Here is a 16,150-nt window from a genome sequence, read left to right as displayed (position 1 = left end):
TCACTCTCAAGAATTTCTTCCTCACCTCCACTCTCAGTCTCCTCTCTCCCATCTCAAAGCCATTCCCCTCATCCTGGCACTCCCAGCCCTTGTCCAAAGTCCCTCCCCAGCTCTCCTGGAGCCCCTTCAGGTACTGGAAGGCTGCTCTGAGGTCTCTCTGGAGCCTTCTCTTCTCCAGGCTGAACAGCCCCAACTCTCCCAGCCTGTCCCCACAAGTGAGGTTCTCCAGCCCTCTGATTATCTCCATTACCATCTCTGGATCCTTTCCAGCAGCTCCAGGTCCTTCTCGAGCTGGGGGCCCCACTGCTGGATGCAGTGCTGCAGGTGGGGTCTGAGCAGAGCAGAGTGCCAGGAGCAGAAGAGAGTGGCACATCCCTGTCAAGGCAGCAGGGATGGTCTCTCCCTAGATGTGGGGACAGGTAGGCATAGCTGCATGTCAGCTGGGCAGGGCTGGCATCACCTCACAGCACAATGTGACATGCAGGGGGCTGGGAGCTGGGGACCAGTGCGTGGTGGGGGCTGAGGTGCAGGCCCCACGGCTATGTGGGTGGCCATGCCTGTCCCCCTCAGCCTGCAAGAGAAGGGAGATGGTGAAGGCTGTGGTGGCTCTGCATTTAGCTGTCCTTGCCCCCCTGCAGGTGATCAATGCCATCGAGCAGGACTACAGACTGCCCCCCCCCATGGACTGCCCCAACGCCCTGCACCAGCTGATGCTCGACTGCTGGCAGAAGGATCGCAACCACAGGCCCAAGTTTGGGCAGATTGTCAACACCTTGGATAAGATGATCAGAAACCCCAACAGCCTGAAAGCCATGGCCCCTCTCTCCTCTGGGTATGCAGCACTGCCTCCCTCCTCTGCTTTGCCTTCTGCTTGCTGGCATCCTGCTGGCATCCTGCTGGGCACCACCCTTGCACCTCTCTCTGGTAGCTGTTGTAGAGGCAGTGGCTTTGTTTAAAGAGCAGGCAGGTATGAGTTTACCCCCCCAGAAGGAGTAAGCTAAAACAGGAGAGAACACAGGAGAGAAACACAGAATTGTATTCAAAAATACAAATCCAGACTAGATGAAGCCCTAACACCCAACACACATCCCAAAAGCACACAGGGTTCATAAAAACCTCCCCAAATCCTTCCCCGAACAGATTAAACCCCAAGCCCCAATGCTCCTTTTCTCCCCCTCCCCCATTGCCTCCCTTCCATTAAGCCTAAAGAAGCCAAACTTGTGCAGGATAAATGAGGCAGGGCTCTGAGGGCCACAAAGAGCCCTGAGACACTCCCCCATGTTACCAGGTCAGAGCTCCTGCTGGAGAGCAGACAGGAGGGAGGAAAGAGAGAGAAAAGTGACTCTGCAGCCAGTGTTAGAGGGATGCAGGCATTGTGGGAATGAAATACAAAGGATTACACTTTCCAGGCTGTATCTTCTGGACTCTCTGGTCCTCCTGGAAGACTTCTCTGTGGTTTAACACCTCCCAGTGCCTTAAACCCAGGACAAGGCAGCTTGGACTTTGTTATTTGGTCCTTTAGAGGAAGGGGGTTAAAAGACGTCAAGGTCCCTCTCCTTGGGCAGGTTAGACCTGGTGACCAGCTCCATGAGTTGGATGGTCTGCTCTGCACAGCTGGAGCTGCACAGCTTGCATGCTGGGGGTGTGCTTGCTTTGGAAGGCCAATCTTGCATGCAGCAGAGACAACTAAAGCCTTGCCAAACAGTGTGATGCCTATGAGCTGGGTTGGGGAACCCCAACTTGTGGCCAGCACTGTCCCCATGGTGAGAATTTCCTTCCCTTGTGCAGCCAAGGTGTTAGAGCTGCATCTCATCACCAGTGAGGGCTCCTGTATGAAAGGCTGATGCAGGAGACTGGTGCTCATGGTGAGAATTTCCTTCCCTTGTGCAGCCAAGGTGTTAGAGCTGCATCTCATCACCAGTGAGGGCTCCTGTATCAAAGGCTGATGCAGGAGGCCTTCTCTGGTGCTCATGGTGAGAATTTCCTTCCCTTGTGCAGCCAAGGTGTTAGAGCTGCATCTCATCACCAGTGAGGGCTCCTGTATCAAAGGCTGATGCAGGAGATGTGCTCTCTGCAATCCTCCCCTGGGCTGAATGGGTGCTCTATGGGTGGTGCTGCTCAGCAGGCTGCAGTGCAGGCACTGTGGGTGGTGCTGGTGCAGCTGGTGGAGGGTGCAGTGTCTGTGCTGGCTGCTGCTTGCTCTCATGCCCCATTTCTGTGCTCCAGGATGAACCTGCCCCTGCTGGACCGCACAGTCCCAGACTACAGCAGCTTCAACACTGTGGATGAGTGGCTGGATGCCATCAAGATGAGCCAGTACAAGGAGAGCTTTGCCAGTGCTGGCTTCACCACCTTCGACATAGTGTCTCAGATGACTGTAGAGTAAGTGCCCAGCCTGCTGCTCCCACAGCAGCAGAGCCTCAGTTGCTCCTTACTGCATTTGCTTTTGTTGTATGGGATGCAGTTTGACTTGGATGGAATTTGTTCCTTTTTAGACCCACTTGCAGTCACAGAATCACAGAATTAATGAGGCTGGACAACACCTCTGAGGTCATCCAGTCCAGCCTATGACCTAACACCACCAACATCAGCTAAACCCTGCCACCAAGTGCCACATCCAAGCTTTTCTCAAAGACCTCCAGTGATGGCCACTCCACCATCTCCCTGGGCAGTCCATCCCAGTGCCCAATCAGCCTTTCTGTGAGGAATTGCTTCCTGATATCCAACCTAAACCTCCCCTGGCATAGCTTCAGGCCATGCCCTCTTGTCCTGTCACAAGTTGTCTGCCTGACCCCCACCTGACTACAGCTTCCCTTGAAGTAGCTGTAGAGAGTGATAAGGTCCCCTCTAAGTCTCCTCTTCTTCAGGCTCAATGCACAGCTGCTGTGCTCTGCAAGGCTCTGCCTTGGCTCCAGACCCCTGACAGCTCTGCAGAATTCATTCCCCCACTGTCAGGCAGCATGTCCCCACTGTGGCAATGGAACCCCCCAGAAGGATCTCCAAACCCCAACATGCAACAAATGGAGCTGTCAGGTCATCAGCAAACAGCTCTCCAGCCACCCAGAGCAATTTTAGACCCTGCAGTCCTCATGGAGGTGTGGAGACAGCTCCCTGCAGGCACATCTTTGCACAGGAAAGGCCTCCAGATGGTTGCCAGTTTGTTCTGAATTGTCCTGCATCCACATCCCTCAGTGGCAAAAAAAAATCTTAGGAAGTTCCTCAGAGAAGGCAGGCAGCTGAAATCCATTTGTGGTGAGGCTTTGATGCCTCTGGTGGAAGATTTGTGGTGAGCTGCAGCAGCATTAAGGACATCTGTAAGTGCTACCAGGTCTCTTCCTGGTAGCCAGGAAGGTTTGGGGATTTGGTGTCTTAATTCCAGATTTGAAATGTGCTGGGGAATCAGAATATGAGCACACAAACAGCCAGACAGCCCCTGCCTGGCTTTCTGTGCTTGTTTGCTGCCAGGAAATCCACATGGCAGCTCTGACTGGTTCAGGACATCTGTGGTACAGCCCCCAGGACCTGGAGAGGGTTGTGGCACACTGTGGGTTGTGCTCATGGACCAGGAGCAGGGGGCATGAAATCTGAAGGGGAGGGAAGAAGAGCTCCCCTAGAAGAAGAGGTGGTTGAGGCTCCATCCCTGGAGGTGTTTGCAGCCAGGCTGGATGAAGCTCTGGCCAGCCTGCTGTAGTGTGAGGTGTCCCTGGCCATGGCAGGGGGGTTGGAACTGGATGATCCTTGTGGCCCCTTCCAACCCTGACTGATTCCATGATTCCATGATTCCATGATTCTTTGACCAAATGGCACCAGCACACCTGCCCCCCAGCCCAGCTGAGCCTAGCCTGGCACCAGCACACCTGCCCCCCAGCCCAGCTGAGCCTAGGTTGTGCCATTTGCAGTACAGCTGCAGACATTTCTACAGGCACTCAAGCCAGGGCTGGTTTTTAATGGACTCAGTGTCCCTTGAATGCCACCTCCCCCAGTTCCTCAGCACAGCTCTCACAAGATCTTCCCAGCCCTCTCTGAGTGCCTTCATCACACTCACTTGGGAACCCTTTGCTCATGTCCCAGGAAGTCTCCCTACCATGCTTCTCACCTGCTTGGCTGGGCAGAGCCCTGGAGAGAAGGGCACTGGGAAGGGAAGCAGTCAGTGGGCAGGGAAGCAGGCACTGGGCAGGGAAGCAGTCGGGCAGAGAAGCAGGCACTGGGCAGAGAAGCAGGCACTGGGCAGGGAAGCAGGCACTGGGCAGGGAAGCAGTCAGTGGGCAGGGAAGCAGGCACTGGGCAGGGAAGCAGGCACTGGGCAGAGAAGCAGTCAGTGGGCAGGGAAGCAGGCACTGGGCAGGGAAGCAGTCAGTGGGCAGAGAAGCAGTCAGTGGGCAGGGAAGCAGGCACTGGGCAGAGAAGCAGTCAGTGGGCAGGGAAGCAGGCACTGGGCAGGGAAGCAGTCGGGCAGAGAAGCAGGCACTGGGCAGAGAAGCAGGCACTGGGCAGGGAAGCAGTCAGTGGGCAGAGAAGCAGTCAGTGGGCAGGGAAGCAGGCACTGGGCAGGGAAGCAGTCAGTGGGCAGGGAAGCAGGCACTGGGCACTGGGGGGGCCAGCAGCCTGGGGGCCAGAGCTGTGCAGTGTGCCAGAGCTGTGCAGTGTGCCAGCTGCTTTCCAGCTGCTTTGCTGAGCAGCACTCTGGGCAGCAGCATAGCTGTGGCTGGGCTCTTCCCTCTCCCCCCAGTCTCAGAGGGCATGCACTGGGGCATGCACCAGTGGTGGTCTCCAATCACCAGCAGAGTGTGGGACCCTGGGGCATAACCCCAGGCCTGGCTTCCCTCTTTGTGTTGCTTTCACCTGAACACAGAAAGAAGCTCTAAAGCCAGCTCTGAACAACCAGCCAGCCTCCTGTGCCACTAGGGGAGTTTCACCACCTTCCCTGGGGCTCCTCTTCACCCTTCTTTGCCTGCTGACTTCTGCTCTAAAAGAGGCAGAGGTTTTGCCACACCTCTTCTGGCAGGTCTGTTCCTATCACTCAAGGAAGGAGCTAAGGTAGCTGAAAATCCTTAAGGTCAGGTATGGGTCATGTCTGAGGAAGACAGGGATGGGGAGCAGAGAGCAGCCCCCACACTCCAGGAGGAAATGATCAGTGACCTCTTGTGCCCCTTGGATGTGCACAAGTGTGTGGGACCAGATGGCATCCCCGCAAGGGTGCTCGGGGAGCTGGCAGCTGTGCTCACCAAGCCACTCTCCATTATTTGTCACCAGTTCTTGGCTAACTGGGGAGGTCCCAGCTGGCTGGAGGCCAGCAGATATGACATCCATCAACAAGAAGGGCTGGAAGCATGATCCAGGGAACCCCAGGCCTGCCAGTGTGCCCTGGGTGCCAGGGGAGCTCATGGAGCAGGGCATGCTGAGTGCCATCACATGGCACAGGCACAACAGCCAGGAGCTCAGGCCCAGGCAGCAGGGGTTGGGAAAGGCAGGTCCTGCCTGCCCTCCTCCTGCAGCCAGCTGAGCTGCCTGGGGGGTGAGGGCTGTGGGCATTGTCTGCCTGCACTGCAGGCAAGCCTTGGACCCTGTCTCCCTCAGCAGCTCCTGGCACAAGGCCTGGCTCAGTGCCCTCTGCATTGGCACAGGCTGCCCAGGGCAGTGCTGGAGTGCCCCTCCCTGGGGCACTGGTGCTTAGGGACATGGTGTAGTGCTGAGCCTGCAGTGCTGGGTGCAGGGTTGGACTGGGTGAGCTTGGAGGCCTCTGCCAAGCAGCTCTGTTCTGTGACTCTGTGGTTCTGTTTTCTGTGAGCACCATCCCCACCCATTCCCTGGTCAGAAGAATTCCAGACTGAGATTCAGCTGCCAAGAGGGAGGTGAGCAGCAAGGTCAGGGTGAGGGATCACAGGCAGGACCCAGGCAGAGTCACAGAATCCTGCTGGCTGGAAAAGCTCTTTCAGATCCTCAGTTCCTGCCATTATCTAACTACCAAGGCTGGTGCTAACCCATGGCCCTCAGCACCACATCTCTGCCTGTTTGAAACCCCTCCAGGGATGGGGATTGAGTCACCTCCATGAGCAGCCTGGTCCAGGGTTTGAGAACCCTTCCAGTGAAGAAGTTCCTTCTAATGCCCAACCTAAACCTGCCTTGGGGAAACTCGAGGCCATTCCCTGTTGTCCTTTCACTTGGTACCAACCCCCACCTGGCTCCAGCCTGCTCTCAGGTGGCTGTAGAGAGTGAGTAGGGCACACTCCTGGCACACTCTTGGCACGCTCCTGGCATGTTTCTGGCATGCTCTTGACTTGCTCTTTCTTTTTTACAGAGTCACAGAGTGTTAGGGGCTGGAAGGGACCTGGAAAGCTCATCCAGTCCAACCCCCTGCCAGAGCAGGGGCACCCAGGGCAGCTCACACAGGAACACAGCCAGGAGGGGTTTGATTATCTCCAGAGGAGACTCACAACCCCCCTGGGCAGCCTGCTCCAGGGCTCTGTCATCCTCACAGGGAATAAATTTTCCCTCCTGCTTCCATGGCACTTCGTATGGCTCAGCTTCCACCACTGCCCCTTGTGCTGTCCTTGGGCATCACCCAGCAGAGCCTGGCTCCAGCCTCTGGGCACTCCCCCTGCACATCTTTATCAGCATGAATGAGGTCACTCTCAGGCTCCTCCTCAGCTCCCTCAGGCTCTGCTCATGAGGAAGATGTTCCACAGCCTTCATCATCTTTGTGGCTCTGTGCTGGACTCTCTCAAGCAGTTCCCTGAGGTCCTTCTTGAGCTGAGGGGCCCAGACCTGGACACAATATTCCAGATGTGGCCTCAGCAGGGCAGAGTAGAGGGAAAGGAGAACCTCTCTGACCTACTAACCTCAGCCCTTCCAATCTATCCCAGGCTCCCCTTGGCCTTCTTGGCCACCAGAGCACATTGCTGGCTCATGGTCAACCTTCCATCCACTGGGACCCCCCAGCTCCTTTTCCCCTTCACTGCTCTCCAGCAGCTCAGATGCCTCATGACTGTGAAAAGCAGAAGCAGGACAAAAGCAGAGATTGCTGCAGTGTAGCAAAGATGAGAAGCAGCAACAGAGCCTGAGATCAAAGCAAAAGCAGCAGGAGCAGCCCTCATCTGCACAGGGAGAGTGGCAGCCCCACTGCTGAGGGGGTAGCACATCCTGCTTCTGTCTGCAGGGCTGGGAAAATGGGTTAGTGTGTCACAGAGAGAGGGAGTCCAGACAAGAAGGAAGAAAAGGCTGCCAGGGCAGCAAACCTCCCTTCTGAGCAGGGAGCAGAGCCTGTGGGCTCTGGCTGAGCGCTGCCTGCTGAGGCTCCAGAGCCTGAGGCTGCTCTGGGTAGGCAGCAAATGCAGAGATGGGGAGGATAAGGCAGGGAGAGCCATAAAGGAGGAGCAGAGCTTTCAGCAGGTTTGCAGCTCTTTGTTGTGTCCATGGCTTCAGCTCCCTGCACAGCACATCCAGGGGGATGCTTTCCATGGCCTTGATCTGCTGGGGGGAAATGCCACAGAATCATGGAATGGGTTGGGTTGGGTTGGAAGGGACCTTAAAGCTCACCCAGCTCTGACTCCCTGCCATGGACAGGGACACCTCCCAGCAGCACAGCTTGCTCAAGGCCTCATCCAGCCTGGCCTTGAGCACCTCCAGAGCAGAGGCAGCCACAGCCTCCCTGGGCAGCCTGTGCCAGTGTCTTTCCACCCCCATAGCAAATAACTTCTTCCTCCTGTCCAACTTACACCTCCCCTGCTGTAGTGTGAGAAAGCTGGAAGTGGGGAGACTCAGGCTGGATGTGAGGAAGAAGTTCTTCCCCATGAGAGTGGTGAGAGCCTGGAATGGGTTGTGCAGGGAGGTGGTTGAGGCTCCATCCCTGGAGGTGTTTAAGGCCAGGCTGGATGAGGCTCTGGCCAGCCTGATCCAGTGTGAGGTGTCCCTGCCCATGGCAGGGGGGTTGGAACTGGCTGAACCTTGTGGTGCCTTCCAACCCTGACTGATTCCATGATTTTATGTCTGCTGGTGCTGATGTGCTGCTTGTTTCTTTTCCTCCCAAAGGGACATCCTACGAGTGGGGGTCACTTTAGCAGGACATCAGAAGAAGATTCTGAACAGTATCCAGGTGATGAGAGCACAGATGAACCAAATTCAGTCTGTGGAGGTTTGATAGCTACAAATCCTCCTACTCCTCTTCCTCGAGGCCCTGCTCCCCTTCGCCCCTGTATGTCCCAGCTCCAGTTCTTGAGTGTTCTGCATGGACCAGAGGCAGGCAGCTGCTCTGAAGGACCATGGCAGCAGGAAGAAACACCCTGCCACCAATGATGGGAAGTCACCAAGAGCTTCTAGAATCTAAGCAATGGAAAAAGGGAACAAAAAAGACAACTATTTTGGGGGGGGGGGGGAAGAAAAAAAAACCCAACACAACAAACCAAACCTCTGGAATACTTTTCAGTAATAACAAAGCAATTTGCATCCTTGGGAAGGGCTTCCAGGCCAATGGGAGTCTGCAAAGGAAGAGGAAAGAGCAGCTTCAGCCACTTCCTCCTGCACAAGGCTGCTGCAGCTGGGCCCAGGCACCTCTGGAGCAAGGAGGCTTTGTCAAGAGGATAAATGCAAAGCAAGATCAGGAGAAGCACTTCTGCTTGCACGGGGGATGGTGGCTCTGGGAGCATCCTGCAGCCAGCAGTGCTGCCCCAAAGCCCCTGGCAGCAGCTCAGAGGGGAGAGAAAGCTGTAGCTCTTTGGTGCTGTGGATCCAAGTGCATCTCAAAACTGCTGGACTTCTGCAGAAGCTGAAGACTTCTTTTTTTTTTTTTTTTTTTCTTTTTAGAAAACAAAACAGAACTCGAAAGCAAAACAAAACTTACAACAGAAGCAAAACAAAACAGAAAACAAAACACAAAACAAACCAGAAACCAGAAAACAAAACAAAACAAAAAACAAAACAGAACACAAAACAAAACATAAAACAAAACACAAAAGAGAAAACAAAACACAAAGCAAAGCAAACAAACTGAGGCTACCAGAGGCTGTTTCCAGCACCTGAGAAGGGATCTGTAACCCTCGGGGGGTGGGGGTGGGGCAGAACCAATCCTTTTTTCCCATCTCTCCTTTTCTCCTCTCACCGAAGCAGTTCTGTGAGTGGCACTCTCCTAAGGGCCCATGCAGGCAGCCTGCAGTGGCAGCACTGCCTCAGACATATCATGCCCAGGACTTCCAGTGATGCCCTCTGTAGCTGCCCAGTGGTCTGTGCCCAGCAGAGCTCCCCCAGTGCAGTGTGTGGTAGTTTTGGGTGACAAATGCTGATGTGTCCCTTCCCTTCTGGGGTGGCATTGTGGGGAGAGTTGTCCCTTTGACCTTCTTTTGTTAACACCAGTTGGTGAGTTTGGGGTTGGAAATGTTGGGGGTTGGGGTTAATGGTTTGGTTTTGTTTTTTTTTTTTTGATTGGTTGGGGGGGGTTTTTTGGGGGATTTTTTTTTTTTTTAATGAAGAAAAACAAAAACAAAATGACATCTCCAAGCATCATACCAGTCAAGAACTTAAATCCCTTCCCTCTGGAAGGGGAAGATTTGCAGCTTATTGACAATATGCCAGGAGATAAAAAAAAAAAATCTTTTTATATGCACATTTCCTCCTGTTTGCTTCTTTGTTCTCTTGCAATCTGGCCTGCCCCTGGCAGATGTTTCTGACTGCTGGGTTTCCAGATGTTGGCCAAGGTGGCCAAGTGGCCTCCTGCTTGATTCAGGGTTGCTGGTGCAGGGCTGAGCAGCATCACAGAGGCTTTGTGGTGCTTTGGGGTTTTTTTGTTGTTTGTTGTTGGGTTTTTTTTTTGGGGGGGTGGAGGGAAAGGACGGGGAGGGTGAGTGGGTTGTGAGAGGGAGCTGTCAGAGCCCATGGGAAGTGTCTGAGTGCTTTGGAAAGGTGCCAGGTTGGTGCCACAGAAGGGCAGCTCGTGGTGCTTGGTTCCTCAGGGTCTGAGCTGTGGCAGCTGCCAGGCTGTGGGTGGCTCAGCACAGGCACCAAGCTCTGGGTGCTCTCTCTGCCCTCCCAGGATGTGCTCTCTTTAAAGGCTTGACAATGCCCTGGGGGCTCTGAGGAAGCTTCAGGCTCAGCCTCCAGGAGAACCTGGGACAGCAAAGGCCAAACCCTCCTTTTAGTAGCCCAGATCCTCCAGAGGCAAAATGCTGGGGGTGAAGCTGCGTGGTCAAGCAGTGGATTTCTAAATGGCTCAAATAAATGCTTCAGTTACTGCCCAGCTCTTGTGATGTGTAAGCAGCAGCAGGCAAGCACAGCTGGGCACCACCTTGGAGCCTTTCACAGATGCCTTCCTCAGGCCACCTGTGGCATATTGCCACCCATCTCCTGGCCACAGCTGCTGTTCACAAGCCCCTGCCTGCCCTCTCTAGGGTCCCCCACTCGGTTTCAGCAGTATGGGGTGCTGAGGGTGTGTTCACTGGGAGCTGGGCTGTTCTGGTTTCCAGCAGCTGAATCCAGGGGGAAGTGTGCCTGCTGTGGGTGAAGCAGACCTCATCTTCCTGGGCTGCTTGTAAATGTGAGGCCATTTCAAACCACTGAGAACTTTCTGCTTGCAGGGCAGGGCTGGGCATGGAGCACTTGGCAGTGGCAGCAGCTCAGTCCCTGCAAGTGAGAGGAGCTCCTCTGCTTAGCTCTTGCACTGCCCCAGCCTGTGGTGCACAGCTTTAGCAGCAGGGGCCTCAGCTGGAGGAGTTCTCCCTCCAGCCTCTATCCCTCTGAGAGCTCCAGGGCAGGGTTGTGTTTTCCTTCCCTGGTCCTGCACCCCAGTGTGAGCTCTGCTCATGTGAGCAGCAGCAGCAGGTCTGTGCCACAGCAGCACAGTGACCACAGTGCCCTACCTCTGCCAGCAGTGCCACTGCCCCAGGTGGCAGAGTGTGATGCAGAGTGAGGGCACTGCAGGACTGCTGTGCAGGTGGTGCCTGGCCAGGGCCAGCTCTGTCCTGTACCCTCAGCACCAAGCAAAGGGAGGCTTTGAGAAAGCTCTGCTCCTGCTCGGGAGTTGGACTCAGCTTTGAAGGAGCAGCAGGCACAGGCTCAGTGCTGCCGACTGACCCCCAGGAAGTGTGTGCAGAGAGCAGAGAGCAGCAGGAGCCCTCTGCCTGCGGCCGGCAAGTGCGGAGCAGCGAGAGAGGAGCCCCCACGGTGCATCTCCGGGGGACGCTGAGGCTGCTCCGCTTCAACGAGGACCAGCTGCCAGCCGCTGCCACAGACACGTCTGGAGCTGTTTGGTGGCAGCCCGGGATGAGGGCAGCTCAGGTGGTGCTGTGCCAAGCTGTCTGCTCCGGGGCCGAGAGAGCTCTGCAGGGAGCTGTCTGCCTGGGGCACTCCAGCACCTTCCTGCGGGGCAGCCGTGTGCAAGGAGCACGCCAGGGCCAGCGCCTCCGCTTGTCCTGCCAGATAATTCCTGACTGTCCTCTGCCACCCCTCACGTGCCTGCGGGCACCCAGGAGGAGCAGGGGCCAGGCAGCATCCCTGCAGAGCCGCTCACCACAGCTGGACAGGGCTCGGCAGGGCCCTTCAGCCCCTCTGCCCCTGGGGACGTTTTGGCTTCCTACACAGCACCTCCTGGCTGCTCGGTGCTGGGCACAGCTACCTGCCAGACCCAAGCCACTGTGAAGGATGGCACCGTGCCAAGCTGGGGGCCACAGCTCACCCCAGCCCTGGCAGCTGTCTGCAGGACACAGAAAGCACATCCTTGCCTCCTCCTCTGGCCAGACCCTGCGGGGTGCTGGTGCTGACAGTGACACTTCCCAGCAGCTGACACCAGCCATGGCTGTGTAGGACTAGAGGAGACCTGGACCCAAACCAGAGATGAGGCCTGGACCACTGCATCCCTCCAGCTCTCATGGGAGCACAAGAAACCAAGTTCCTGTGAAGTACTTCAGTTGTGGACACCTCTGAAGCCTGCCCTGGTGGAGGGCAGAGTCACTGAAGTGACTTTCAGAGATCCATTTGGTGGCTGTTGAAGGCACTGCTGTGACATTCGAGTCCAGGGGCAGAAGTCTCCTTCCTGGGGAGAGGCAGAGGTCCCCTGCTGCCCCTGCCACTGTGAATGCTGCTGTGCATGTGTGGGCATGGAACAGAAATTGGCACCAGGAGGTTTGCAGGAAACTTCTTTGGATTTTTGCCTTTCCCCTCCACCTTCCAAGCTACCTCCCAGACCTCTGTTTCCCATCTGCTGCTGAGGCTCACCCCTGTCTGGTGAGGGCTGCTGGCAGGAGAACTGAGCAGGGTGCTGGGCTGGCAGTACAGGCTGGGCAGTGAGAAGGTCAAGTCATGCAGAGCATCACAGGGCAGGGAGGAGAAAGCAGAGCAGGTGTGGATGGGAAAAAGTGAAAAACCTCTTTGGTGGAGCATTTTCAGCTGCTGCCACCAACCCTTTGCCCAGAGCTAGCAGAACAGGAGGGTGCCAGGCAAAGGGAAAAGCAACTTGCAAGGTACAGCACTGCCAGGAGGAATCACTTGCCTTGCCACCTGTGGGGGCACAGGAGCAGGGCACTGTGACCCCTACCACCCTCCCCAAGCTACCTTCTCCCTCCCCAGGAAGATCTCATCATTACTTATCATAAACTTGATGGGAATTGGGGGTTCCCAGCAGCTGGGGGGCTGCTTGTTGCAGTTTGGCTTCTCTGCAGTGTCCTCCCCACCAAGCAGCAGCAGTCCGTGCTCAGGGCTTGCAGGGGGTGCAGGAGCTGTGGCTGGCTCAGGGTTTGCTGGCTCTGCAGGGTTGCAGTTCAGATGTGGAGTTCTACCCCCAGCCCCATGCCAGCTGTTACAGCCCAGAGTCACCTTGCTGCTGTGGCTGGACCAGGGACCCTCAGTGTCAGCAAGAAGAGAACCAGGCCCAGGGAGGCATTCAGAGCAGGGAGTGCTGCACCTCCATGCAGCTCTGGCTTGGAAGGGCTGGCAGGAAGGGGCTGCTGGCCAGCCACAGCAGCAGGATCCTGCTCTCTTCACTGGGCACTGAAGCACTGCCCAGCACAGGGCCCCCTGGCATGGCATGAGCTGAGGAGAGGCTGCTTGGCCACTGCTGGCTGCTGGCTGTGCCAAGGATGCTTTCCCCACAGCCCTCGTGGTTGTTCTTTGAGTTGGTGGTGGAGGAAACCTTTTTCCCTTTACCATCACACAGGCTGCAGTGGGCTAGAGAGAGCAGCTCAGTGGTTTTGAGCAGCTGAGGAAACTTCTGGGGGCATCTTCCAGGCTGATTTATCCAAAGCCTGGAGTCAGGGCTTGATCTGCACTGCAGCACTGCCCCTGCTGATGGAGTGGATGTGTGGCTGCCTTGGGTGTCTGACTCCAGTGCCTGGCAGCAGCACTGCTGCCTGCTGTGTTTGAGTGGAGTCTGTTTGGTGAATGTATTTCAGTTCCCTCCCTGCATGTCTGCCTTGAGGCTGATGTCCTGGAGGTCTTTTTGCAGCTTTCAGAAATGTTCCACACTTACACAAGTCCTTCCCATTTCCTGCTGCAGAGCTGTGTGTGTGAGCAACTAATGCAGCACCACCTTCCTGGCTACCTTCTGCCCTTCAGGGCATCCTACCAAACATCTGCTTTGCTGTGTTCCACATTGCAAGCTCTTGGTGACCTGCTTGCAGCTCTAGGACCTTCACAGCATTTAGTTAAACCAACTGACCTCAGAGCTGCATGGTCTGAGCTGAGCACAGCCTCTCGCTGTCCTGGAGCCCCAGCTGGTGCCTGGAGCACTGTTCCCAGCTGCTGCTGTGTGGCTTCCACCATTCTCACAGCTCAGTGCAGCTCTGCCCCTGCCTGTGCCCAGCACTCCCTACCCAAGGATTCTTTCTCCTGTGTTGCTGATTCAGTCTTGGCCTTGCTGAGAGCTGCCTGAAGCCTCCTGCTGTGCAGAACCTGCACAATCCTTTCTCTTCTCTCACCTTTTGGCCTTGTCTTTAGGCTTCTCCAGGATGACTTTGCCTCTTGTTCTGTGTTAATCCCTTCCCAAGGGCAGGACACAGCCTTGAGCTGTGTTTGCTTTCCACCTCTGTTGCAAGCTCCCACAGCTCTCCTAGAAAACTTCCTTAGAAAACTTCCTGCACTCTGCAAATCTTTCTTGGGATTTTCCTTCTTGCTCTCCCTCTGTTGTTGCTTCCAGCTCCACTGACAAGTGTTAGCTGCAGAAACTTGGCACTGGAGGCAGGAAGCTCCCTCTGCTCACAGCCCTGTGTTTGCCTCACCACATTCTCAGCTCTCTCAGGATTCATTCAGGAGTTTTCTCCTTTTGCTTTGCAATTCTGCAAGACATCTCTCTGCAGTCTGTGCTTGGTGGGGTGCAGCAGCAGCCCCAGCCTGCACCACCCTCTGATCACTGAGTGTCTCACTCCAGCCACACACTTAGACAGTCACAGGATCACAGATCAGAGATGTTAGGGCTTGGAAGGGACCTCTGGAGATCCTCCAGTCCAACCCCCTGCCAGAGCAGGACCATAGAATCCAGCACAGGTCACACAGGAACACATCCAGACAGGGCTGCAAAGGCTCCAGAGGAGACTCCACAACCTCTCTGGGCAGCCTGCTCCAGGGCTCTGGGACCCTCACAGTCAAGAAGTTCCTCTTCATGCTGAGGTGGAACCTCCTGTGCTGCAGTTTCCATCCATTGCTTCTTGTCCTACCCCAGGGCACAACTGAGCAGAGCCTGTCCCTGTCCCTGTCCCTGTCCCTGTCCCTGTCCCTTCCTTCCTGACCCCCAACTTCAGCTATTGATAGACATTGATCAGATCCCTCTCAGCCTTCTCCTCTCCAGACTAACCACCCCCAGGGCTCTCAGCCTCTCCTCCCCAGGCAGTGCTCCAGGCCCTTCAGCATCCTTGTAGCCTCCCTTGGACTCTCTCCAGCAGATCCCTGTCCCTCCTGAACTGGGGAGCCCAGACCTGGATGCAATATTCCAGGGGAGGTCTCAGCAGGGCAGAGCAGAGGGGGAGGAGAACCTCCCTGGCTCTCTGGCCACACTCTGCTGAATGCCCCCCAGGACCCCCTTGGCCTTCTTGGCCCCCAGGGCACATTGCTGTCCCATGCAGAACTTGCTGCCCCCCAGCACCCCCAGTGCCCCTGCTTGCCTCTCCTTAATACAACTCTCAAGGCTTCACCTTGGGTGCCTCATTTCTTTATTTTTTTTTCCCCAGGAGCTCTTTTTTGCCTTCATGAAAACAAAAAACCACCCCAGATGTTTGGCTGATCCTTTTGCAGTGCTTTCAATCCAGATGAGTTCAGGAATTTTCCAGCTGCCTCAGCTGTAGCTTTCTACCTCTAGCTCTAAGGTCAGTCCCCAGTTCCTGCACAGATGTAGTGCTCTGTCCTTTGGGGATTTCTTCTGGATCTGGGAGGAGAGGATTAAACCTGATGGAGTCTTTAAGAGCCAGACAGCTGCATTAGCAGAAGCTAAAGGAGGGGTTCCAGGAGGGCCAGGAGGCAGCAGGTTTCAGCTGAGGTTTCAGATCATCCTTGCCCCCCAGGTGTCCTTTCTTCTGCACTTCCAGCTCACGGAATTCAGTCTGTGGTGGAGGAGCTGCTCTGTGAGTTTGAGAGGTGGAGGCTGACAAAAGCAGCAGACCTCAGAGGTCTGTGGACTCCAGAAGCTGTGGCAAGTCCTCACCCTTGCTTGGCCTTGCCTGGTGGAGAATAAATATGAGGTCTGCCTGCTGGAGAGGAGCACTCAGGAGCCTGCAGGCAAGAATGTCATGAGCCAGCAGATCTCTGCCTGGCTGCTCACAGCCTGGCCTCTGCTCTCCTCAGGAGTGAAGAAACAACCAGCCATGGGCCCAGGAGCAGCCAGGAGACTTTGGGTGGTATTAGAGGTACCTTGAGTTTGATTCCTGCTCTGGCAGAGGGAAACCACAGTGAGCCCAAATTCCCAGGCAGTGAGTCAGGGGAGCTGTGAGTGAGGAGGGGCAGCAGCACTCCCTCCCTCCCTCCCAGTCAGAGCACTGGGGCAGGGGAGGCAGAGCACTGCTGGGGGGGTTGGATGAGCTTTGAGGTCTCTTCCAAGCAGATGCTTTCTGGGAGTCTGTGGTTAGCACAAAGCACAGGGAGGGCTCGGTGCCAAGCATCAGAGGGTGACAGAGCTGTGGAAGAACAACCTGCATGTGCCCCCCTCAAGGCAAGAAGAACCTCCTCCAGCTCCCCTGGGGGCATG

At 55.8% G+C, this 16,150-nt stretch overlaps 1 protein-coding gene across 3 annotated transcripts in view; it reads left to right on the top strand.

Annotated features, from left to right (window-relative positions):
* The window catches only part of EPHB2 (EPH receptor B2), a 159,924-nt gene extending 151,787 nt beyond the window's left edge, over positions 1-8,137 (top strand). For all 3 annotated transcript variants that reach the window (XM_054394788.1, XM_054394790.1, XM_054394789.1), the window contains 3 exons: positions 639-832; positions 2,227-2,382; positions 8,029-8,137. In XM_054394788.1, coding sequence (XP_054250763.1) covers positions 639-832; positions 2,227-2,382; positions 8,029-8,137 — 459 coding nt within the window. The remainder of the gene's footprint in view (positions 1-638; positions 833-2,226; positions 2,383-8,028) is intronic.
* Positions 8,138-16,150: the final 8,013 nt, after the last annotated feature.

The sequence above is a fragment of the Indicator indicator genome, chromosome 32 (assembly GCF_027791375.1).
Source record: "Indicator indicator isolate 239-I01 chromosome 32, UM_Iind_1.1, whole genome shotgun sequence".
Classification (NCBI taxonomy): Eukaryota; Metazoa; Chordata; class Aves; order Piciformes; family Indicatoridae; genus Indicator; species Indicator indicator.
This window is presented reverse-complemented; position numbering and strand designations above follow the sequence as displayed.